Source organism: Sceloporus occidentalis, unplaced genomic scaffold (assembly GCF_023333645.1).
Source record: "Sceloporus occidentalis isolate IW3139 unplaced genomic scaffold, rSceOcc1.0.p SCAF_11, whole genome shotgun sequence".
Lineage (NCBI taxonomy): Eukaryota > Metazoa > Chordata > Lepidosauria > Squamata > Phrynosomatidae > Sceloporus > Sceloporus occidentalis.
In genome coordinates this window covers 14,196,010-14,223,201 of record NW_028316991.1, presented here as the reverse complement: position 1 = coordinate 14,223,201, position 27,192 = coordinate 14,196,010, and the positions used below count along the sequence as shown (strand labels likewise).

At 40.4% G+C, this 27,192-nt stretch overlaps 1 protein-coding gene across 1 annotated transcript; it reads left to right on the top strand.

The window, feature by feature from the left end:
• LOC149305617 (dihydropyrimidinase-like) lies at positions 1-27,192 on the top strand. The gene is given in 10 exon segments (XM_089477600.1): positions 1-255; positions 15,514-15,672; positions 16,317-16,496; positions 17,493-17,682; positions 19,000-19,156; positions 20,354-20,495; positions 21,546-21,632; positions 21,634-21,689; positions 26,244-26,451; positions 27,130-27,192. Coding segments are annotated over 10 exon segments (1,497 nt in total).

The window sequence follows — 27,192 nt, the reverse complement described above, 5'->3', positions numbered from 1 at the left end:
ATGGCTTCAAACCGCATACTGATCAAAGGGGGGAAAATAGTCAACCATGACTTCTCGCAGTTTTCCGACATTTACATTGAAGACGGTTTAATCAAAGAAATTGGAGAAAATCTGCCGGCGGGTGATTTGACCAATTTGAGGATTATAGATGCTACAGGGAGACTGGTGATGCCCGGAGGAATTGATTCCCACACTCACATGCAGTTCCCATTCATGGGTACTTTTGCTGTTGACGATTTCTATACTGGAACTAAGGTACATATTTTAGATTTATTTTGTAAATGTTTAATTAACCGGTGTCTTGATTTGCTGATCTGCCTTGTTGTTCCTTGTTGTTTCTTATCCATCTATTCTTTATAGATCTACAGATGGATACAGATGGAACCAGCCTAACAAAGGCTGCTAAAATGAAGCATTACTTAAAGAATAAAAAATATTAGGACAGGCTTAATGATATTTAAGATGTATAGCTTGGCGGGAAAAAAGATGATACCATATAAAAGTTTGATGTAATGTTAAAACTTTACGGCACTGAGAATGTAGTAGATACATTGAATAGCAGAAATGGTAAAAAGAGGTTATTACAGGGGTTAATGGTGTGGTACGCTCCTGGATGATCTGGAACTCGCTCCAGGTCAGTGTCTTTAATCTCTGGGTGTGTGTGTGTGTGTGGGGGGGGTTCTTGGCTGTGCCCACCCCCCAGGTTCTGCCACAACCCCTTCCTGCCTCCTAAAGGGAATGGGAAAAGGAGATCTCTGGTTTGCAGTATGAGCATCACCAAAACTTTGTATATTGTTGATGATAGTTGAGAAGATTTAGAAAAAGAATAATTTTACCATTTTTATTTTTAATACTAAATAGGTTAATTTCTGCAGCTTAGATACGCATTCTTGGCACACCTGGAAGAGGATGATTATCTAGAACTGAGTAACATTGAAACTTTTATGCCATCCAGAAAGAAGGGCGGAGTATGCGGGCAGCAATTATTCTTTTGGGTTCTGCACCAGTTAATTCTGGTAAAAGAGACTTTGTCAGCAGATTGCTTTTACCTTCATAAGATTCCAAAAGTAAACTGACTCTTATCTTTTGCTGAAAATATATTGTACATATTCGCATGCGCATGATGGGAGCTGCAGTCGTGGAATCTAGAGTGTCTGCTATACCTGCTGGAATAGCTTATCAGTATCATTGTGTCTATACCACTTCTGCTGGATGTCTGTTCCAGGCTTAGTAAACTGCATGCCATCATTACCAAGTGGAAAACCATTTTATAATATCCCCTACTAGCCAATTTTTGCTCCGGCTGTCCCAGGACATAAAGAGTGTGGAGCCTACCACAGGTGGTGTTATGCGGAGCAGCGTGACTCCACCCCTTTGCCCCGGGGCATCTGGAGCTCATTTACATACACAGCATAAAGGCAATGCTGCCTGTACACAGTGTAATGCATCGTGCATGCGCAGTACTTTTATTCCAGGACAGCGATAAATGGGATTATACATTAATTTTGTTCTCTATGTCTAGGTGGAGAGAGAATGTGATGTTATTGGGGGAGGGGGGGTGTCATTGCCATGGAATATACATAGAAGATGAAGACAGTGAAGCCCTTTATGACGCTACAATACAACTTAATTCAAACCATTTTTATCTTAAAGCTTCTACTTCTTGATTATTGTCATCAGAATTCTGCGATTATTCAAAAATAATTTTCCCTTTGTCTTTTGTTCGCTAATCAGGGCTGGACTAGGGGAAGAAAAGCAGTGCAGCTAAAGCGTTTGCAAAGAATCTTAACATGCACATAAATTAATGTTACATAAATCTGAAAAATTATCAAATCAGTTATATTTTGGCTTCAACAGGGATTTAAGAGAAATAGGTAAATACTAGACTTGTGCATTCGGATTCGTCCAAAAATGAAAAACACTCCCAACGAAACAAACAAAACGAAAAATTTTGTTTTTTGACTCTCTCTCTCACGCATCCTTGTCCCGTGTCTTTTCCTGCAGCTCCTAGTATCCATCAGACTGCTGGGAATGTAATCGAAACGGCCGATGCGTGCTGATGCCGCCGGCCGGAGCTACTTTAACACTTTTTTTTTAATGTAATATGGCAAGCTGGATCGGCTTGCCATATAAAGTAAAAAAAAAAAAAGTATTAAAACAGAACCGGCCGGCGGCATCAGCACGCATCGGCCGTTTCGATTACATTCCCAGCAGTCTGATGGCCGCATAGTGATGGGAGCAGCTTGAGGGGTGAAAGGTCAGTGCGAGGGGGCGGAGCTTTCACCCTTCACACTGCTCCCATCACTAGGCGGCCATCGCACACGGCCACTGGGTGCTGATGCCACCGGCCGGCGCTGCTTTAATACATTTTTAAAATTTAATATGGCAAGCCGGACCAGCACTATTATAGTAGCGCCGGCCGGCCGCATCAGCACCCAGCACCCAGCCTGGGGGGCAATTGTCCCGGTATCCCGGTGGGCCAGTCCGGCCCTGCTTGGGCCCCCTTGAGTGGCAGAACTCCAGGGCCCGGTCGCAGTCGCGACCCCCGGTAGTTCCACCACTGATAGGCAGGACCCCACTCAGGTAATCAGGCTCAGCTGTCCCAAGCAATCAATAACGGGTGCTCCAGAGAGGGAAGAGTGGCCACTAGTGGTTGCAGAAACACATGACACCGAATAAAGATCGCATGGTCCGGGCTGGTAGGCAGGAGCCTGACACACTGGGAGGGTGGTAGCTAATGAAAACAACCTGTGGTCAGTGTTAATACAGTGAGGCACTGTAAACATGTATGAGATGGGTATCCTGAACATAAGACAAGGCCAAGTACAAAATAAGGCAGGAAAAAATGGCCATATTCATTCATTTGAATGAATGGTTCCAATAAACCTATTGAAGGATGGGTGCATGGTACCATGGCTGCAATGCAGGGCACTGGAGCACTGTTACTAATACGTTGAGACCATTTTTTCAACTTGACATTTATTTAATCTCTTTTTGTATGTAAGCCCTACTCTAATATGCAGCAGGAAAACCAACATGCAAATATCTAGACCAGGCTTCTCTGACCAGGTCAGATACAACCTATATGAATGTGAGTAGGACCACGTATTTTGTACTATTGTACTTTATACAATGCACAATGCCCAGGGTACACATGCAAAGGTGGGCAAGGCAGAGACATATGGTTGGTTGGACGGTGCCCCATCGTGTCTCCAATGTAACATTATTGTCACTCGTTTGGCCCAGAATCAACGAGCCTCTGGGTCACTTTCCTCTTTCTCTAGGCAGGGGAGCAGCATTTGGCCAAGCCAAAGAGGGAGAGCTGGTCAGTTTCTGGGTTTGGCCCAAACATAAATCATTTAAAATTGGTTTTCTATTCATTATGGTGCATGAGTAGCGAATAAATGGTCAAACTTGTGTATGCAATAGCTTGTGGACACATCAAAGCGTTTCAGGTCAGATAAACTCAGGTCATTGCCTCACTGAAGGAGGGACAAGGTCTTTGGATCGTTGGACTGTAAAAAAATACATTTGATTTTGTGTGCAAAATAACATTCTCCACCCATATGAGATAGCCTATTGCATTATAAAATATATTTATTATCTACTTATTTAGACATCACAATGTGATGTTGCAAACCTTTTAACATTATGCCCCAGCCTATTTAATGTGTTGCAACAATCGGATGTTAAGAATGGTTAACAATAGCCAGTCAATTATTGACTTGAGCTTTGTCCTGCGTTAAAGTTATTTTATTTCAATGGACATCGCTATTCTCCAATCATTTCAATTTTTTTTTTAATTCATTTGGCTTGGAATGAAGCTTACTGTGGCAGATGGAAGCGTGATATAGTGTGTATTTGTTCCTGGGGTAACTTTAATATTTTATTTATGGAGAACCAGCAGATTCCGTAGTGCTATTACTTAACACCGAGGACCAAGGAGAATTTTCATACCCTAAAGATCAGAATTTTTTGTCCATTTTATCCCATATTGATTCAACCACAATTCTTCTTTTACATGAATAAGGTCTTTGGCAGGGCTTTCTTTTTTGTATATGTATATATATTTGTATATGTATAGTTCATCATTTAGTATGAATCAGTTATTAAAAACGAAAGAAAAGTAGAAAAAAAACAACTTTTTTGTAGGTTTTCTTAAGTAAGTCATCAGTAAACTAAAAAATACCACGTCAATTTAATAACTCATTTGTTTTGATTTTGGAAATTTATAACAATTAAAGGGCAAATATTTGAATTTGTACATTTACCCTGTTTTTTATAGTTTTTTATACGTAGCATGTAGATTTAAAACTGTAATATCGAAGAAAGGATCCATGAAACACCCACAAAAGTGTATATTTATGTAAAGCAGACAACCCAGGCTATGTTATTAGAAGCATTTGAACACTTGTCATAAAGCCATTTGGCCACCAATCACTACCAAATTTAGGCCTAGCTAAAAGTTTTTTGTGCTTTTTTTTCACTTATACGGCTTTGGATTTTTTGTGCAGGTTACCTGTAATGACAGAGAAAGTGACCAAAAAGCTGCATCTCCTGATTTTGCAAACACCCTACACGCATAGGTTTTTTCTTGGCTTTGTGGATGGTACAGAAAATTGCCAAATACTGCTGGTATACTTGAATTTTACATTTAATTTTCAAAAATTTTCACAAAAATCTATATTTCTATAAAGCAACAACTTGGAGCATTTGGACATTTGTCATGGAGCTATTTGGCTACCAATCACTGCTAAAGTTACACGTGGCTAAATGTTCTGCACATGCCCAATACTGTTTCCAAAATGTTCACGTTTGGCTTTACTGGCTCTTTGTCTCATTTGGGACTATTTAGGAACCCAGAGTTCAAAATTCTCCCCTCAAAAGTTGCCTAAGTTTGACATAGCTAAACGTTTCTGTGCTCTTTATAACAACACTTTCACGTTGCTTGGAATTGTTTTCGCATGTTGTGTGCAATGGCAGAGAAATCCACCACGTTCAGCTGCATTTTCAGATTTAGGAAAATCCTCACATGCAGAGATTTTTTTTTTGTTTTTTGGAAACTAAACAGCACTAATTGAACACATGACAAGTTTTACTAGGGCTATGTAGTATTACATAATTTTATCAACCCCCCAAAAGTATATGGTTTTGCAGGGTCATAACTAGAAACCACAGGGCCCTGGTGCAAAAATTGCCCTGAGACACCCAACTTCACCAAGCAACACGTCCCACAATGCCACCTTTGCCCCTAACAACTTGTCAGTTCCATCCTAACCCCAAAATGTGCCATTTTGCCCCCCCAACATCGCACAAATATCTAAACACACTTACACAAATTACACATGCTAACACACACTTACTCATATTCACTAACACACACTCATGCTAACACACACGCCATCTGACACCACTAACACATCCATGCTCACACACACTTATACATAGACACCCATGTTCACACACACTTATACATAGACACCCATGTTCACACACACACTTATACATAGACACCTATGCTCTTATACACTTATGCATGCACATTCATGCTCACATGCCTGCCTACACACAAACATACATAAATACATCAAACCCCCTCCCTTCAGCCCGCACCCGCTCACCTCTCACAGGCACAGTCCAGGTCAGAATGGCCCTTTCTAAGCTATTTTGAACTGTCACAAAGAGACAAGAACAACTGTGGTTATGCCACTATATTTTTGTTAAACGGACACCACAGGGTATTTCACTAGGACCATTCGGACACTTGTCATGAAGCCATTTGGCCTCTAACCCCTGCCAAATTTAGCTGTAGCAATACATTCTCTGTGCTTTTTTCTCCCAAAGACTCTGCATTGCTTTGGATTTTTTACACAGAACACATGTGAAATGGCAGGAAATACCATACAAAATCTCCAGGATACGGAAACCCATGTGCATAGTTTTATTATGGTTTCCTGGAAGTTACACAGCACAACCTTGGTTGCAGCACCCCAACAGTTACCAAACACAATATATATATATATATATATATATATATATATATATAATCTAATAGTCTGGTTTAGTGTGAACCTCTATAACACAATTGTCGATGCAGAGTCTTGTAGAGAGAGACAGGTGGGCAGTTCTTTGTGGCCTTTGATGTATTACATTTTCATCCTCCATATTTTGATGATGAGAGGGCTGCTCAAAGAGGATATATCTCAAAATGTTTACACCTTTCTTGTGCCATTTTTTTTGTACGGCTTGTACGTATAAAACATGGCAACCGGTGGCGACCCTGTTATACTATGTCTTGGTTTTGTGTAGCACAATCTAGGGCTGTAAACATTGATAGGCTAGATCCCCCCTCCGCCATGTTTTTATTATAATCAATGATGCCCGGGGGCTTTTTGGGCATCACCCTCTCTTCTGATGCGCGCTAGCACCACACTTTATTGAGTACAGAAAATATACTTTTTATTGGTGTACCAGGACCAGAAATTATTTAGAAAGAGGATGTCCCATACAAGTTTGCCATTTGTGCCAATTGAGTCTGGAAATGGCCTTCTAGTGGAGTAGTATTGGATGTCTTAAGATACCTTCTTGCACAACTAACCATCACAATTAATTTCATTAACACACTAAAAATAACAAATTCATTTATGTTTTAAAATATATTTAATCCTATGGAAAAACATTTCAGAACATGCAAATAGTAGGTTTCAGAATTATTAATTAAATATAAGTAGGTCTAATTAAATGTATGTTTTGAGACCCCCTGAAATAGACAGCTATCAGGTCAATCTGCATGAAGCAAACAAAATGGAACTGAGGAACCAGCAGAACAGATAATACGAAATGGTCATTGGGAACCCTAATAACCCAGCGGTATCAATAAAAAGTAAGACAAAATTCTTTAACTAAAAGTTATGTAATATAACACCAAAACACATGCCAGCCAAGTGGCTACATATTCTGGAAACATCTAGTACGTTGTGGGACACTCAACAAAAATGTGAACTATATCTCAAATAAGATCTGCTCAGAAAAATAGATCCATTGGTGCGCAAAACCATAGCCACCTTAAAATTCACTTTTATCGAGGACGCCAAATACCATGGAATTTTTTCAAAGCCCCATACCTAGAGTATAACTACTGTGACAGGCCTCCCTTTTCCTTGGGATTTTTGTCAAGGATCTTGGCTGTAACCACAGTCTTCTAGGGTAAATGAAGTCCAGGACACATCCAGCTCAGCTTCAATGTTTATTTTAAAGGAATAAACAGCAGCCGTTTATAAGTAGCACAGGATAACAGTCTTTGTTTGAGCACTTGCTTAGTAAAAACAGCTCCGAACATTCACAAGTTATCATCAAACAGTTTTAAGAGAGAAACCACTCCTCAGTTCATCAGCTCTCCCAGCTGGAATAACACTGGTCTCTCCCTCTGAATCAGGCTCAAATCCCTTTAACCTTCTGCCTGCTAATTAATCAGCCACAGGTGAGCTGTTACTTAGTCCACACCTGTGGAGCTCCTGTCCAGAATGCAGGCTCTGGACTGGATCAAAACAGCTATTAGTGCTGTTGGAGCACTGGCCCACCCTGCTCTTCCAGATGCTCCGCCCCAGGGACCCTTACCAGGTTTTGAAAACTGCCAGTAGTGCAGTTTGTAAACAAACATATTTCCCTGGGACATATTTTAAAGTAGGCTACTATTGACCAAGGCTGGTCTAATATATCTGCCATCTATCACTATACCACACCTTTTGTCACATATCCTCCCCCCCAGCTCAGACCTAAGGGGTTGAGCGACCATGGATATCAGAGCATGTACTCTGGAAAGGCCATCAGCATTTCCCTGTTTGAGGCCTGCCCTGTGTTCCACTGTAAAATTAAAGGATTGCAAACTCAAAAACCACCTGGTAATTCTGGAGTTTTTTTCTTTGTTTTGACACATCCAAGTCAAAGGTGCGTGATCTGTTATTAATCGGAATTTCCGACCTAGCAGGTAGTATTTAAGAGACTCTAATGCCCATTTAATAGCGAGACACTCCTTTTCTACAATAGAGTAGTTTTTCTCTTGTGGGTTTAGTTTCCTGCTCAAAAAGAACACAGGATGTTCTTCACCCTGATATTCCTGGGAAAGGACAGCTCCTAAGCCCACATCAGAAGCATCCGTCTGAACTATGAAGCCTCTGGAGAAGTCCGGAGTTACTAAGACTGGTTGGGCACAGATAGCCTCCTTCAGTCTTTTAAAAGCTTTGTCTGCTTCAGGGCTCCATTTAACCATAACTGGGTACCTTGCCTTAGTGAGGTCAGTTAGAGGAGCAGCAATGGTAGCAAAATCTGGAATAAACCTCCTATAGTAACCAGTCAAACCCAAAAATGCCCTTACTTGTTTTTTCGTAAGTGGCTGTGGCCATTTTTGTATGGCTTCCACTTTCGCAGTTTGTGGTTTAACCAATCCTCTCCCAATTGAATATCCTAAGTACTTAGCCTCTTCCAAGCCAATAGTACATTTGGAAGGATTGGCAGTTAAACCTGCCGAGCGGATAGAATCAAGCACTGCTTGAACTTTTGGAAGATGGGATTCCCAGTCAGTACTGTGGATGACAACATCATCCAAATAAGCAGCGGCATAGCGAGTATGGGGTTTAAGAATTCTGTCCATCATTCGTTGGAATGTGGCAGGTGCACCATGTAACCCAAATGGCAATACAGTGTACTGAAACAGGCCACTGGGCGTTGAAAAGGCTGTTATTTCCTTGGCCCGGTCTGTGAGAGGGACTTGCCAGTAACCTTTTGTCAGGTCTAGAGTTGTCAAATAGCGTGCTGTACCCAGTCTTTCTATTAACTCATCAACTCTTGGCATTGGGTAGGCGTCAAATTTTGAGATGCCATTCAACTTCCGATAGTCATTACAGAATCTCCATGTGCCATCCGGTTTTGGCACCAATACAATAGGACTGCTCCAGTCACTCTGGGATTCCTCAATGACTCCAAGTTTTAGCATTTTTTCCACCTCTACGCTTATAGCCTCCCGCCGGGCCTCAGGTATTCTATAGGGTTTGAGATTAACCCTTTTCCCTGGTTCTATGACTATGTCATGTTTGATAACATTAGTCTTTCCTGGGACTACAGAGAAAACATCCTTATTTCTTCTGATAAAATCCCTAACCTCTTGCTTTTGATGTATAGATAGTGTCTCGGCTATATTTACCTCTGGCTCGGCCTTAGGAGGTTCTGAAGGCTTTAAAGCCACCAAGACCTCTCTGTCTTTCCAAGGTTTCAGCAGATTTACATGATACAACTGCTCAGGCTTTCTTCTACCTGGTTGCCTAACTTTATAATTGACGTCACTCACTTTCTCGATGATCTCGTATGGTCCATGCCAAGTTGCCAGGAACTTATTCTCTACTGTAGGGACCAGTACCAACACCCTGTCTCCAGGCTGAAACACTCTGATTCGAGCATTACGATTATAACTGTTTTTCTGAGCCTGCTGAGCGTTCTGCATGTGTTCCCTGACAATAGGCAAAATAGTAGCCATTCTATCCTGCATTTGAGCTATGTGCTCAATTACACTCCGGTGGGGTGTGCTCTCCTGCTCCCAGGTCTCTTTAGCTATATCCAGCATTCCACGGGGATGCCTCCCATACAACAATTCAAAAGGAGAGAAGCCTGTGGAGGCCTGCGGAACCTCCCTAATGGAGAACATTAGATATGGCAATAAACAGTCCCAGTTTTTCCCGTCAGTGTCAATTACTTTACGTAACATACTCTTAAGGGTTTTATTAAACCTTTCTACTAAACCATCAGTCTGTGGGTGATATACTGAGGTCTTAAGGTGTTTAACCTGCAGGAGTCTGCATAGCTCTTTGGTGACCCTGGACATAAAAGGGGTTCCCTGGTCTGTCAGGATTTCCTTGGGGATACCCACTCTGCTAAACATCAGCATTAGCTCCTTTGCTATTGACTTTGCAGAGGAATTACGTAAGGGTATGGCTTCAGGGTATCGTGTTGCATAGTCCAGAACGACTAGTATATACTGATGCCCTCTAGCGGATTTTATCAGTGGCCCTACTAAGTCCATAGCGATCCTTTCAAAGGGTACATCTATGATAGGTAGGGGAGCTAGCGGACTACGGAAAGCCTTGAACGGGGCCCTGTGCTGGCATTCAGGGCACGAAGAGCAATAGTTTGTTATAGCAGCAAGCACACCAGGCCAGTAAAAACGTTTAAGGACTCTCTCTCTGGTTTTATCAACTCCAAGGTGTCCTCCTAGTATGTGGCTGTGAGCCAACTTCAATACTATATTACGGAAAGCCTGTGGAACCAACAGCTGCTTAATAGTATCTGCAGCTTTCTTTTCTACACGGTAGATTAAGTCATTTAACGTTTCAAAATAAGGGAATGACAGTGCTTCTCCTGGCTGAGCAGCAACCCCATTTACAACCTTTATATTGTTTCGGGCTGCAATTAAAGTGGGATCTTCCCACTGTGCGCTTTTAAAGTTACCAGGACTGATCCCTATGTCCAATAAGTCATCATTCTCTGCAGTATTAGCCGGCTCCTCACTAGTTTGTTCTGGGTTGTCCCCCACTAGTACTGGTTTAGGGTAGTAAGATTTTCCCGGGTGTCTCTCCCGATGTTCAAAATCCAATTCGGTATTGGCAAAAGGAAACACATAATCCTCATCAGTTTGGTTAATTTCTGACGAGCTTTGGCCTGTCTTTTCTGCAGAGGCCCATAATTCTAGAAAATGGGGAAAATCTCTACCTATTACCACCTGCTGGGATAATCTAGGTACTACACCCACTCTGTATTTTAGAGAACCATAGGGGGTTCCAATATTTACTTCTGCTGTGGGATACTCTCTCTTATCCCCATGAACACAGATAATTCCCACTTGTTGTACATGATCAGACTTCACATAGGGTATCACAGATTCTGCTACTAATGTGACCATACTTCCTGAATCAAGTAATGCTTTAGACATTTTTCCATTCACATTAACATAGCACCAATAAGGGTTATTATCATAGTCATTGTTAGTAGACGCAACACAATTAAACAAAAATGAATGCATTCCCTCATTTTCTCCCATATTGCACTCCATAGGTTCATCCTTCAAGGGGCATTCCTTGGCCATATGACCAGCCTCATTGCACCTAAAGCACTTCACAACATAGTCTGACCCCCAATTAGTTCCTCTCCCAGGCCTATTACGTCTGGTTAACCCTCTGAGTCCTGGAGTATTGTCCCTGGTGTCCTGAGAATATAGCTGCAGTTCTTCAGCCCCCCTTAAACCCAGAACAGTCTTACCAAGTCTTGCAGAATCCTTGACCTTAAAATTGCGGGGTTTATCTGGTGAAACAGGGCTTAACAGTTCTCCTGCAGCCACATATCTTTCCACCAAGGCAATTAGCTGGTCTGCTGTGTGTGGATCACTCTGGCTGACCCACCGACGCAGGGCCGCTGGTAAACCACGCAAAAATCGATCCATCACTAGGATTTCCACAATGTGGCTAGCTGAATTGACTTCAGGTTGTAACCATTTCCGGGCCAGATGTATGAGGTCAAACATTTGGGATCTTGCAGCTTTGTCCTGGGAAAATGCCCATGAGTGGAATCTTTGGGCACGTACCGCCGAGGTTACCCCTAGACGTGCCAGGATCTCAGCTTTCAATTTTCTGTAGTTGCTTGCTTCTGCAGGCTCTAGGTCATAGTACGCCTTCTGCGGCTCTCCGCTCAGGAATGGTGCCAGTATGCTTGCCCACTCGGTAGCCGGCCATTTCTCTCTCTCTGCTGTGCGCTCAAATGCCAGAAGGTAGGCCTCAACATCATCAGATGCAGTCATCTTTTGGAGGTAGTGGCTTGCCCGAATCATCTTTGGCCCTGGGGATCTCGCCTCAGGGTCCAAGTCCAGCTTTTCAGAAATAGCTTGGATCTCCTGCTGTAGCACACGGGTAGCATTTTGCTGCTCTTCACGGGTTACTTTAAATGCCTCAAGTTGTGCCACTGCAATCTGTTGCACTAAGGTTTCAGTGCTTTCTATTTGTGCTTTGGCCAGGAGTTTAGCATTCTCTGCCTGGGTCAGTACCAATTGCTGCAGAACTGCACTGTTTTCTGTAGCTCTCCTGTTAGCCTCCTGTTGCACAGTGGTGGATTGGATCAAAGCCTTGATAATATCCTCCATGTTGAGCTGTAACTGACTTCTACCCACAGACTTACGTGGATGCCCGCATTCTCCACCATATGTGACAGGCCTCCCTTTTCCTTGGGATTTTTGTCAAGGATCTTGGCTGTAACCACAGTCTTCTAGGGTAAATGAAGTCCAGGACACATCCAGCTCAGCTTCAATGTTTATTTTAAAGGAATAAACAGCAGCCGTTTATAAGTAGCACAGGATAACAGTCTTTGTTTGAGCACTTGCTTAGTAAAAACAGCTCCGAACATTCACAAGTTATCATCAAACAGTTTTAAGAGAGAAACCACTCCTCAGTTCATCAGCTCTCCCAGCTGGAATAACACTGGTCTCTCCCTCTGAATCAGGCTCAAATCCCTTTAACCTTCTGCCTGCTAATTAATCAGCCACAGGTGAGCTGTTACTTAGTCCACACCTGTGGAGCTCCTGTCCAGAATGCAGGCTCTGGACTGGATCAAAACAGCTATTAGTGCTGTTGGAGCACTGGCCCACCCTGCTCTTCCAGATGCTCCGCCCCAGGGACCCTTACCAGGTTTTGAAAACTGCCAGTAGTGCAGTTTGTAAACAAACATATTTCCCTGGGACATATTTTAAAGTAGGCTACTATTGACCAAGGCTGGTCTAATATATCTGCCATCTATCACTATACCACACCTTTTGTCACACTACCAACACCGGTACCCTCTTTATAGACGTTAATGTTGGAACGGGATACAATCACTGGGTTATTTATGAGGTTTCTTGGTCTATAAACATATTGAAGTGTAATCACTTGTAGTCAGGTTGTGATTATACATTCATAGGAAACTGGTCTTTATTTACTACTAGTATAAAAAGTAGATCCTTTTATATAAGCTTGTGGTTCCCTAAAGCTGTTTTTGTCTTGAAAAAAAAAACCCATTTGTTATTTTGGCCCAAATACCGTTATAATTAGGAAAGTGCATACATTCCTTCTTTTTTGGACAGTGTTCTCTTTTGTTCTTTTGGCGCATGTACACAGATATTTGACTTAGGAAACTGCAAACATTTCTACTTTTTGGAAGACATTCTCTGAAGCTTGGCTTTTCTTTCTGTTCGTATTGCAAAAAGAAAAAGCCAAAAGGGAGGGGAAACAGTCAACAGCAATGCCAATTTTTGACAGATCGTTTCATATAAAAAAGCTCTGGGATGTTTAGTTGCAGCAGTCTGAAAGTTGATGGTTGAAGGGCGGTCAGGAGAAGAAGTTTGCTGCTTTCAGAAGTTAACCTAGAAACACATAGGGGACGCAATTTAGAAGGAACATCGTTGTTGTTAAAGAGTAAAAAGATGTCTTTTTCCAACAAGATTTTAATTAAAGGAGGAAAGGTAGTTAATGATGACCGTTCCTTTCTTGCCGATGTCTACATCGAAGACGGACTGGTGAAGGATGTAGGGGTAAACCTGCGCCCTACAAAGCTAGAAAGTCTGAAAGTGATTGATGCCACGGGAAAAATAGTAATTCCCGGAGGAATCGATTCCCACACCCATTTCCAATTCCCTTTCATGGGATCACAGTCTATTGATGATTTCTACCAAGGAACAAAGGTATGCACCTGTAATCAATATTGGACATTTATTTTTTAATTAAATCAGGGGAGGACAACCCCAGGGGAGGAATCCATATTCTTAATGGATTACAGAAATGCCATCGTGCTGAAGGGGGGGGGCATTATAGAATTATAGTCCAAGGAGACCTAAATGTTCAAACGTTTCTACAGTTATGTGATTCCTCAAGGAAAGATGGTTGTACTTGCTGATACTGTGAAGAATAAAATGCTTCAGGGATTCATGTTATATTTAATATGCTAAAATGAGCAAACGTCAGTAAAAATTTTTTTTTTTTAAAGATGTTCTGAAAAAATTACATGGAATACCGGGGCTTCTGTGACGGAGCGCTAGTCTGACATGTCCTTCCGACGCTCCGTCATAGAAGCCATGGCAAGTCTGGTGATGTATTGGTAATTCTGGGGGGCAGAGTGGCAAGCCTGGGGGCAGATGTGCATAACTGGGGGGCAGGTTAGCAATAGTTTTTATTAAATCTGAAAAAATAGTTTACATGTGAATTAATGTTTACTAGTAAAACTTGTTTTCCTGCAGTGTAGTCTTAAATTCAGACTTTTTCCTTTTTTTTGCGTATTATGGGTCAGGTTGGCACAGTTTTCTGCGACTGGGTATGGTTCATGAAAGCAGAATTTTTGAAATTCAAGCACTATTCTGCAGCCGTGAAAGCTCTGACAAGCGTTGCCAGTTTTCAACCATTAAGAGAACTACAGACGCAACGTTTCGTCAACTTTGTGACTTGCCTAAAGAAAGACACTTGTTTTACAGTATATGTTTTTCCAGGAAGAACATGTTACTTTCTTCCTATTTCTCTAAAAACATTTATAGAAGTTATGATACATTTTATATAAATGCAAGTTGTGAACTCTACATATAGACCAAGTAGTTCATATTTGCATTGTTTATTAAAGGAAGAGTAGCTGTCTATTGGGATTGATGTGGGATGTATGAAGAAAGACATACATTGAATAAAGGAGAGTAGAAAAGAAGAAAAAAGGAAAGTTTTTCAGTGAACATGTACTTTGTGAGTAGCGTCTGCTGGTGGGCACTGGGGCAGCTGGTTAGATAGCAGATATTTTTAGGTTTATACTATATTTATACTTTTTCTGTATATTTACTCACATATACTTGACTGCTTGGACCCATAGTACAGGCCCATTACAAACCACCCCACACTGAAACCCCCTGGAAATAACAACACTGGACATCATTTGTGGGGTAGGGCTTTTTGGCCACAGCATTATTAACCATTTACATAACCATTCACCCAGGCCAGCGGTATAACCAACATTCCCTAAGCCCAACAGAAAGGTCAATACCAGATTTAACCAAGAGTCCAAGCCCCACGGGTGCCATAAGCCGCCTGCAGGACATGCCTCCGTTATGGGCAAAATCATGGAATGTTATCAATAAACCATACTGGCCAGGGGACCCGAACTGCCGCTGAGACAACCCAGAACAACGCTGTCATCGTTAAAGAGAAATACAGGCGCACAATATTAAACAAATACACCAAAGCTGAAACAACAATAAATGGCTCAACAAAAAACTCCAGGGTGGGCAGGAAGGCAACATCTGACTGCTCACTGGTGACACATGGAGGAGAGGTAAGAACTTCTCATCCTCAATTTAACCCTTCTGGCTGCAACATATTTACTGGCCCATAATTGCAAACTGGCTACTTGTTATTTTTAACCCATTTTGGATATGATCATCATGCGGCTAATGCTGCCATCTTGTGGTTTCAGGCGGCTGTGGCTGGAGGTACAACAATGATCATTGATTTTGCAATTCCGAGAAAAGGATGCTCACTTATTGAAGCGTATGATACCTGGAGGAGCTGGGCCGATCCTAAAGTTTGTTGCGATTACTCTCTCCATGTTGCCGTTACCTGGTGGAGTGATAAGGTCAAGTATATTTCATATATTGGTTGGTATAGCAAAGTTCCTCTCGTATGCCTTTGTGAAATGTTAAATACCGCAGACCCTAACCCATAAATACTGTATAATAAAATCATAGAATCTTGTGATTAGCTCAAATACAGCAGTGAAGCAATTTCTGATAATGTCCAATCTGGAGGTTACAAGACCCACTTTGGTCAGAACTGCTGTAAGAGATCAATTTGTCCCACTGATTTCTTTACTCGCAAGAAAAAATAAATGTGGAAAAAATGTTATGAGGTCTTCAAGACATTATCAGCTGGTAGGTTTTCTGAAACTTCTCATACAGTCTAATGTCACTAACACAGGTGACATACTAAGGTCACATGCTTAGATCTTAGATGATAATGGAAAGGTGGAATAGCGTACGTTTATCATGTAAACGTACATGATATAAGCATAAGACGATTCTGACTATACCGTAATACAAGACCATGGATGGAATAAGGCTGGAGGTTTTTATAGAAGGTAGAAAAATTGGTGGAATACAAAGTATACTGAGATAGTCTATATATATCAAACCTTGTACTCTTTGTGAAGACCTTTCTATCTAACGGTAGTGATAATTATATGTAATTTGCCACATAATTAACAGAATTACATATCGACAGGTCAAGGAAGAAATGGAGATCCTTGCAAGAGAAAAAGGAGTCAATTCCTTTAAGATGTTCATGGCCTACAAAGACTTATACATGGTTAATGATATTGAGCTGTACCAATCATTTACATGTTGTAAGAATATTGGGGCTATTGCTCAGGTTCACGCTGAGAACGGAGATCTGATCGCAGAGGTAAATACATTAATAACAGTAATAATATTTTTTATATATACTGACCTCTAGTGGTTGTGTTGATGAATTACTGAAATCCTGGCATCATATCCAGTTTAGATGGTTTAACTCACATACCTTTTGCAGTTTTAGTATGGCTACACTTTTATTAGCCTAGTAGGCAACACTTTTTTAACAATTGTTGTCAATTTAACAATTTATTGTTGTCTTCCTATACTCAACTCTTACATCATGGGTTTCAAATTGAAGTGGACAGAGAACTTGGATTTCACACAATAACACAACTCAGACAGGCACTCACTCGGACCACAAAACACAGCAATGACCGACAGTCACTCATGCACTTCTCATCAGGGCCGATCTAGGGATGAGTAGTGATCCTGGCACTTTAAGGCCAGCGGCCACCAAATGACATACTTGCAGCCTACGGTTTTATAAACTTTCAGCCAGTGGCTGCACACTGCAGGATCCGATCTGCTGTCGGAGAGGCAGTATCAGTAACTATGCAGCCCTACCCGCCACTAGCCCACAAGGCATTTGCTTGGTGTAAGAAATGGCCAGTCTGGATCTGCCTTTTAAGATATAAAGGCAGCCACACACAAAATTCACAGCCCTCACGATTACACATGTCAATCACTCAAACAGCTCATGTGTCCTCAGCCAGCCTCAGGTCGTTGTTTCCGCTACCTGATGCTGGTTCTTCATTTTTACAGTAGGGGAACATCTAAGGTCCCAAGGGTGCCACATATCAGCATCTCCTGGTGTCTGTGCCCCATCCTCATACACAGCGCAGGGGCTGCACAGAGCGGACGGAAGATTCAATCACCTCAAGCTACTAAACCCAGCACTGTGCAGCTCCTGAACTGCATCATGGTTGAAACACAGATCTTCTACTGACAGGCAGGACTGGAGGGCGATCGATCCAACAGATTAATGATGGGGGTCAGAGGAGGAGGTCTAGTTTGAATGTATTATTATTTTGTCCTTAATTGACAGGGTGCTAAGAAAATGCTGTCCCTGGGAATAACTGGCCCCGAAGGTCATGAGCTGTGCCGCCCAGAAGAAGTAGAGGCGGAAGCCACCCAGAGAGCCATCACCATCGCGAGCGCTGTAAATTGTCCTCTTTATGTGGTCCACGTGATGAGTAAATCATCAGCAAAAGTTATTGCTAATGCACGAAGGGAAGGTAAACCATCATCACCTATGGTATTGTATCGCTCAGTGGTACACTCAGTCATGGTCAGGTTTCATCTAAGCCACACTAGGCAATTCTTCACAGAGTCTTGTTTTATTGCCTTGCTAGGTATTAACCATGTCTTATTCCGTAACTTTTTAACCTAATTCCAAATGGGCACCTCCACTTCCTTGCGCTTTCCACATACAACTCAACATATGTAAGAAGAGAATAGGTATGGTTGCAGTTTTTCAATTTAGAACCATGGGTACTTGGATTAGCAACTGTTTAGTAATTTTAATCATGATGACGTTCATTAATAATTACAAGGGATATCTGATACATTGGTCTACGACGTACAACTGATACCACACTAAAATCAAGCAGATTTAAAAAAAAACAAGCAACTTTGGATATAGTCTCGTAATAAATCCAGCCTACCCCCACTGCTATCAGATGACAGACAAGGAAAGAGAGTAAAGCAAGAAAATAAACAAAAACAAGAAAGACGCAGACACTCATACGTGATACAATTCAAACTTTATTGGAGCTTTTGATATAGTTTTGCCATGCATGGAGTAATTGCCAAATAGGGTCCATTGTAGCAATTTCAACTACAAAATCAATTAAGGGTTTTAACAAAAGATTAAGAAATGTAAATACAGATAAACAGTAATAAGAAATACAAGCAGATTTGCATTGGTATAGTAATATGGAGAGGTATAATAAAAGCCCAAAAAACTATTTTCCGACAAATCATACGGCAATACATTCTAGCCAATCATGTTTCATACCTATCCTGGAATGTGTAAAATTTCCAAAAAATATCCATTCCTGGGTAAAATGATATCTGTAAACCCTGTTACATGTTGTTCTCCATGTCCCTTGATGCAAAATTGCAAATAAAAACACAACGTTAAAAATCCCAGTAATCTAATTGCACCCGTAATCCTGCTAATCTGTGTATGCAGAATATTGAATTATTGCACAATAATAATCCTTTTATCGAGATACGCAATCTAAACAGCCAGTTTATATGCCAATATTTTTTTTTATATAGTAAGCGGTCTGGGCTTAGCCTCTTGCGTTTATGAAAGTGTTCATTAAATGTAGAAATAACATTCTTCTGGGAACCTTGTCAGGTGAAGATTTATGGTACTCTAGCAACAAAGCTGCATTTTCAGCATTAAGCATCATACATTATTAGCTTTTATATCATGGGAGTAAGTGTTGGCATTTTTTCAGGTTTCATTTTAATATTGGAAAAGGTTTAGAAAGATGCTGGTCTATCTTAAATCCAAATGATGTTAACACTTTGATTTCCCCCAGGAAAAGTTGTATTTGGGGAGCCAATCGCTGCAGGTCTTGGCACAGATGGAACTAACTACTGGCATCAAGAATGGAGCCACGCAGCCGCATTTGTCATGGGACCACCGCTTCGTCCTGACCCCACGACCCCAACATATCTCATGAACCTATTAGCTAAGTAAGATTATTTGAAAGATATAGGTCGATGGGGATACAATGTAACAAAGTTCATGGTAAAAGAGGGTCCTGAGCAAAATGTGAAAAGTGGTGTTATTATTAGAATTAAGAGTCAAAAGTGTATTCATACGCACCATATGAAACTTCCTGTGGAAAGATGACACCTTCGGCACATGAGATAACTACCGCCTTAAAAATTATAAAAAGTCACTTTTCCACCATTTTTTAAAATATGAACAAATGCTTTCCATCCACTGCTACTTATTACCATAACCACCAATGGAAAAATCCTGCTGATTGGATCTTTCCATTAAATATCATGGTGATAAGACTAATTTCCAAACATTGCAAAAATATCACTTTTCATAAAGAATTTTCTGATTTTCCTTATGGAAACTCAATTATAGGTCTACTTTATATCTTACAAAGCATATCTATATTTTGTGATATAATTTGACATATATGATATAGTACCATCTTATACTGCAGCACGCTTTCATATTTTGCCCTCTGTTTTATTACATAGGTTTACACATATGAATGCCTTATATAGTCTAAATAAAATGGCTTGTAGGTGGGGAATAATCAGAAATGGGATTTTGAATGTGTGAAAACTGGTGATGTTTACACAGTAGTGTAAAGCGCAAACATTTAGCTCTCCATCTTTTACTTCTTGGTTTGGTTCTATACCAAGACACTTGAGACACATGCCTGGTCATACTTATGGAAAATGGCACCAATTTGCATCACAATGAAAAAGAAAACATTTGTATTACAAAGAGTTTGATCTCTTTAGTGAGATGCTTGGAATGTTTCTTCACCACCATCTTCATCAAGTTCAACAGCGGAAGCATAAATCGACCCCATATATCAGCAAGGGCAAACTTCTTACTGGTTGAGTTCAGTACTGGAAAATAATTTTTTTATGGAGATTTGTTTTCCCCAAAATGCCACAAAACTCTGCTCAGCTGTGGTAGAAAACTCTCTGACTTTAAAACTAAATTATCCCCCAAAACAATGGAAAAATCAACCACGAACTTTAAAGAAGTAAAGTGTAATGATGTATTTTTTTCCCCCAGTTTTCAAATTTTTGGGTATTAAAGAAATGTACTGATGCATACTCAGGAAAGGATAGCAGAAACCTATTCCTATTCTTTATATTCCTAATATAATTCATTTTCTGTCTGTTTCATCACAGTGATGATCTGAGTGTCACTGGAACTGACAACTGCACCTTTGACACTTGCCAGAAGGCACTTGGAAAAGATGATTTTACGAAGATACCAAATGGAGTGAATGGAGTTGAGGATCGAATGTCTGTTATTTGGGAAAAAGGAGTGGTAAGAATATTTTATGTTGCTTTATAGTGAACAAACATACTTTTTGTCAGTTTACTATCTGTACAAATCAGATTGTCTAAAAAATTATGATACACCTCCATTGATCAGTGTTCATAGATTAGAATGTAGAGTCACACAATCTTTCAAAGATTTTGTTTCCTTTGTCTGATGTGATCTCAGGTTTTATGAGGCTTATGAGATCTTGTTCTTACTCTTGCACATTTTGAACATTAGTCCACTAAAAGGTATGATAACATTCTATTATGGGAAGCTTCCTATGTCCGCCCAGCTCCCCAGAGCTTTCCATCTTCAGCAACTTATAGAGGACATAAAAGGAGTAGAGATAAGATAAGGGGCATATTAGGTTTATATAGGGGTGGGTTTGCCACAAATAAACGTGATCTGGAGAGTGGCCATGGCCAAACACTGCTGCACTGTCTGGAGACTAGACCCTCTGTTGGGAGGCTTGGTAATCAGCTCTAACTGAAATTTAAATATCACATAATATGTTTGGTCTGCAAATCCAAAGTTGCTACATGTGGAATAAAAGATCGATGTTCCTTTTTTTGTTAACAATTTTTTAAGTAGATACAAGTCATCATTAGTAGCCAATGGATATCCTCCATGCTTTTCACCAATACCCTCTAATCTGTCCTACAGAGCCCTAACTAGGCTTGGCTCCTGGTGTAAAAACAGGGGTCCCATCCATTGCTGACATCACATCAATTTCTGTAAGCAGAAGGGGCCACAGGAGTTCTGCTGCTGGGTGGCATAAACCGTTCTTGCTTAATGAATGTCATTCGCTATAATGGATATATCCAACATCCACTGTCACTATAAAGAATGGTCTCACTGATAAATATTAGTTAGCTGTTCACCGGAAGTATTAAGAGCTCTGAGAAATTTTAAAAAATATCGAGGCACCATCAGTGACCACCTCCCCGGCAACATCTGTAGGTAAAGAATCGATGTAATGAACGTGGTGTTCTGTGTACTTTTACACTGTATGCATTTATAACGTCTAAGCAGTGTGTGTGTTTTTCTTTACAGCACAGTGGGGTCATGGATGAGAATCGATTTGTGGCCGTTACAAGTTCTAATGCTGCCAAGATCTTTAACATGTACCCACGAAAGGGAAAAAATTGCCGTCGGCTCTGATGCTGATATTGTTATATGGGACCCAAAGGCCACAAGGTACAGACTGATGTATTCCATTTTAATTTTCACCTGTAGTGTATCTGGGCTCAGAAAGGACCCCTAGGTCAGAAAGGATTGAAAACATACTGAGAAACACAGCTCTTTCATGGCCTCAGCAGGAGCTTTCCAAAAAGTCAGGCAGAACTGCTTGGTCTTCTGCGTATGTGCTCATGAATTGGGAGCGCATGTTCGCACACTCTGAAAACATTCTACCCCAAAGGTTGGAGTCAGTATTACACACACCTGGGGCCTATCAGTGACTTTTTACATGAAAATAGAGGTTGGCAAAAAAAACCACATGCTCGTTTGCATCATGAGAATTGTGATTTTTACATTGCATGGCCGCTCATGACATCATGACACACAAGGTATTATGACATCAGCTAAATCCTTTCAATTTTAGACTTTTCTTGTGAGGTTTCTGAGGTATTGGGCATATAAAAAAAAGTATTTTGAAGGAACAGTCTAGACCTCAAAATTGTTTTTATATTTCAAAATGCATAGTGGATCCCGCTGTGAATAGACATGCAAGTTAAAAATGAAATTACTGTCTAATTTTCTCCTCCCTCTGGGTGCTCTTTCAGTAGCGGCAGCTGACGAGGAGTTAAATAAGACCGAACCCTGCATGGATTTACATGCAATAAAATCCATGAAAATGTGACTAGAATGCCCCCTTAGTGCAAATTGACACATTTATGGAACAAATGATTGTATTACAACTGTATACGAAAATATTTCTATTATAAATACAATTTATACAGCCATTTTTTAAAAGTTAATGTGCAAAAAAGATTAATGTTTAAAAAGGTATCGTTAGGCTGACCTTAGACCAAGAGTTGGCAAAATCTCATATATATTAATAAACCAGAAACGCTAAGTGAATCAAATGTCCACAGTCCATAAATCTACAAGGATTAAATTGCAGGCTGTTTTGAGTGTAGAAAGCACACACCGCCAATTAGATAATTAAGATTGTGATGTGAAATCCCACCTTATGCGCCCTTTCCAATGCGAAAGTCCTTCTTACTAGTAGTAACTTTCACCCTGACAGAAACGGGCAGACGGCTGCTGATCCTGAGTCTTCTAAATAGATTCTTTGAATGGGAATAATGTGCTTTTATGCAAATGTGCTTTATTTCTATGACTAGCTGTCCCAGCTGTCCATAACACTAACTTTACAGAAATATACAGCCAGGCCTTGACTAGGAGCCCTATGGTGCCTCCTAAATACCATCTCTAGATTGTAAGCTCGTTTGAGCAGGGCCCTCGTCACCTGTTGTCTCTGTAAGTCAAATTGTTATGTTATATACTACTTGTTGTGTCCTGTCCACCCTTTGTACAGCGCTACGGAACTTGATGGCGCTATATATGAAACAATAAATAATAATAATAATTATTGCCATTTACGTGACCAATCCTGCCCTTTACTATACAACTGCCTCCTGGATACACATTATAGCGCAAGGCGTGCTGCTGAATGTCTCCAGCAGATGGCAGCACTAGTGTCAGTTATCAGCCATTGGCCTTAAAGCGCCAGTGCCAATTTTAATTGTCAAGCTGCTCCTGTTTATAGCCCGTTGACTACAACTTACACAGTACAGCAATATCTAAGAACAGTGCAGATATGACTGACACTTCTTGTCCCTGTTACATTGTTATAAACTTGTATTGTTAGAAACTATTGCTTAGGAAATATTAAAATTAACATAAATAGGTACATTTTGTAGTTGCCATCTGCCACAAAGAATAGTACCAAATAGCTTCTAATCGCTTGTCACTCCATATCAAAGTCTTGGAAACGTTCTGAGAATCTTCGAGGAATAGTACCCATCCCCCGCACTAACATTGCCACACAGCTGTCTCTCATTTCCGGTGATTAAATATTTAAACTGTCAGTTTCAAACTTTATTTGCTGAACGGTTTGATGAGCATTATTGTTATGTTAATACGAAGAAGCTAATTCCTAATCGACTATCACAACAATAAAGAAAGAAAATCAAATCTTGCCTGCAGAATGTGAAAAAAAAATCACATATACGCACACTCAAAAAAATTAAATAAATAAATCACGCGCTTTAAAGTATTAATAAATAAATCAGAATCACGCGGTTAGAGTAGTTCTTTTCCACGCCAGATCACCACGGAGAGTAACATGCTATGTGCATTTAGAATTCACCGAGGCTTGCTCAGTATCTCGCTGGCTTGTTGTGATGGATTGACCATGACGGCTAAGCGCGCAGATAGTCATTGTCTCTGACAGATGATACAGAAGTTATTTTTTGATGCTGAATACTGTGAATCGCAGGCTACGAGGACTGCTGGAAACGACTAATGGGTTACAGATTTGATTCGGTTGATCTATGGCTTTGGACAGGTGTAAAGGCAACAGCTCGGCTAGGTCTACTTCAAAACCATTCTCAGGAATTCTAGTTACAATAATCCAAATCTTTATTGTTATTATTAATGCATTTTTCCTCATATAAAATTAATCAGGGCTTTATTAAGAAAAAATAATTTTAGAACAAGTGTATTAATCATGAAACATTTCTTTGTGTTGTTTTAAAGCAAATATGACAGTTTTCCTAAATTTTCACTATTATTTGATCATTGTAAATAAGTAGCCTTTGGAACGTGGATATTAGTTAGTAATGCCGGTTTTGTCCACAGGTAGTGGTTGTTCCAAGTATCTGTTATTTACGATATCCCCAAAATACTTTATCTGATTGCTGAGGCTGAAACTCACGGAATAAATGCCGTTTCTTATTATTGCCGATTAACGTAGGACTGTGCCAGGCACTTTGAGTTACGATATACTCTAAACAAAACATTTAGCTACATTCTTTGAAAAGAATACGGATTGAGACGTGTAATAATCTTGTCGCGGTTACTTGCATGTATCGCAGTAGTTGGTACCATAGCAACATGGAAGAGAGACGTGTGATGGATTGTATGGATTTAATCGCACGTTGTATGTGAAAATGTACAGAGAAAAAACTTTTTCCTGTATTGTTTGTCTCTGTCAGCAGGAGCATGTGATGGAGAAATTATAGACGCAGGCTATTATTACAAACAATTGCAGCAGACGTCATGGCAGGGATGGGATGTTGGGGGGAAAAGATGAATGAAAAAGCAGTGAAAATGAAGTAATTTTTTACCGAATCAGGAAGTGTCATAACTCTAAGCCAGCTGTACCTGTATTTAAAGAGAGTGATTTATCATCATTATGGCACACCACCCAATGTTTCCAGTGTCCAAATGGGGACACCTGTGTTGTAGGTAAAAGCCTAGGAAGGGAAGGGTTGGCACTGGAGATGTGGCCTGAAGCACCCGTTTCACAGCACTGCGGAATATGATGGCGCTATATAAAATAATACATACTAATAATAAGAGAAAACTAGTGGGAAGTAACTTGATAGCATCTCAAGGTGGACATGTGGGGGCTTTGATGAAGGTCTCTGCTTCAACCGAACAGAACTGATCATAAGGTTCCCTTGGCCAGTCAGGGGAGATAAGAGGATCTCTTATATTTTGGGGCTGGTGTGTTTTTGGGGTGTACTTTACCTGCCATATAGTAATTGGGGCGTCTAGAATAACAAGAGCTTTAGGCAGCATTTCCCCTATGGAGCTGTGTGACTTGTGTTCTAGGGATGGATATGTATGACTGCACTATAATATTATGATAGATGATTCCAGGTTTATTAAATGCTACGCAGATACATGTTACCTGATCAGGTTCTAGAAGATGGTTCTTCTACAAATGAAATCATAAGAAATTAAATCTTCTGATCCATAAAGAACCTGATGGATATGATCTTTACTTTTATTGCATACTGAACACATGTAAGCCTGCCAGCAACAGGGTGCTAGTGATTCTGTTCGCTTCAAAGACAAAAATGAAATATTTTAACCTAGTAGGCTGTTCTTTACACGTTTGCAAGCTGTGCATCTTGTCTCTTACAAGAAGTAAACATCCATTTGAAGTGAAAGCGTATTTACACAAATTCTGCTACCTTCTCCGGAAAACAGCACTTATGATATGCATTAACAAATTAAGGAATTTTACACCACTAATGCGTTTAAAGTGGCAATAATACCTGTAACCAGTGTGCATTATAAGAAAAGGTTATAGAAAACATAAGACACACTAAAGAGCAATAACATTCAGCAAATTACAGTTCTGGATTAGCCTACTCTTATCAAGCGATGATGGATGTTCTGCAAGGAGATATCACAGAGTTAATGTATAGAAATGACCCATAAATGGCTTGCAAGTGCCCTGATTTGATTTCTGGGCTATACAGCATTTTGTCCAATGCTGCTAAAGGGCAGTATAGGTGTGAAGTACTGCCTGCTATGCATAACAAATGTACAATCAGCTTAGATCTCATTCACTAAAGCTTTTAAATTAATAATATGATGTCCACTGGATTCATGTTGTGAGTAGCCTTATGGGCGTGGGATAGCAGTCATCTCCCCACTTTACAAAACACTCACAAAACTAAAAAATGACTTGCATTTGATTTGTGAGAACCACGTTTTCCTGTTTTATAGGACTATTTCTGCCAAAAGCCATCATCAGGCTGTAAACTTTAACATCTTTGAAGGGATGGTTTGCCATGGAGTACCCTTGGTGACTATTTCTGGAGGAAAGGTGGTGTATGAAAATGGAGTCTTCCACGCCGTGGCAGGGCATGGGAAATATGTTCCACGGAAACCCTTTGCTGAATATGTCTACAGTCGCATTCTTCAAAGAGATGCAGTACGTAAGCATAGTAATCTATGGCAGTAATCTGCCATGAAATCTGTAGCTCCATATCACATAATTCTCCTACCGGAGGCCTGATGTGACCATTTACGTTTCACACTTTCTTCACCCTTCATGAAATGATGCTAGGTTCTCTGCTATTGAACCATTATTTAAAGTGTATAGCTTCCAAGCCTATTTGTGTGTATGGTCTGAAAACGCGCCGTAGTGAATAAGAAGAGACAAGTTAAATAGATGGAGGTCACAACAAACAATATTGTATTTCTGCCCTAAGACATTTGTGACAATAGCTTTACAGAAGGATACATGGCTACAAAGAATATCTAACATAAGAGATGGGTGAATCCTCTCCATACGCAATGCCGAAGTCACAACTTCCCACTTAAGCTAATAGGAGGATTCTAGGGAACCTTTTCAGAGGGATTGTGGGAAATTAATGAAAATGTGCATGAAATGCCCTGGTTTCCAGAAAATAATTATAGGCTCTGGATTTAGAGCAGAAGCCCCTATGTGTGATCCTGGAGGCCTCCAAATGCTATAATAGTGTAGTGAACGATATATCTAATTTTATAATCTAAAACATGATATGTGAATATGTAAGGCACAATATGCCATTCATATACAATGAAGGATGCAGATGTTGAAGTCGCTAATAATGTCATGTTTATGCAGGTGTGTCAACCCGTGCCGGTGAAAAGAAAACCATACAAAGGTGAAGTGATCCAGTTAAAGTAA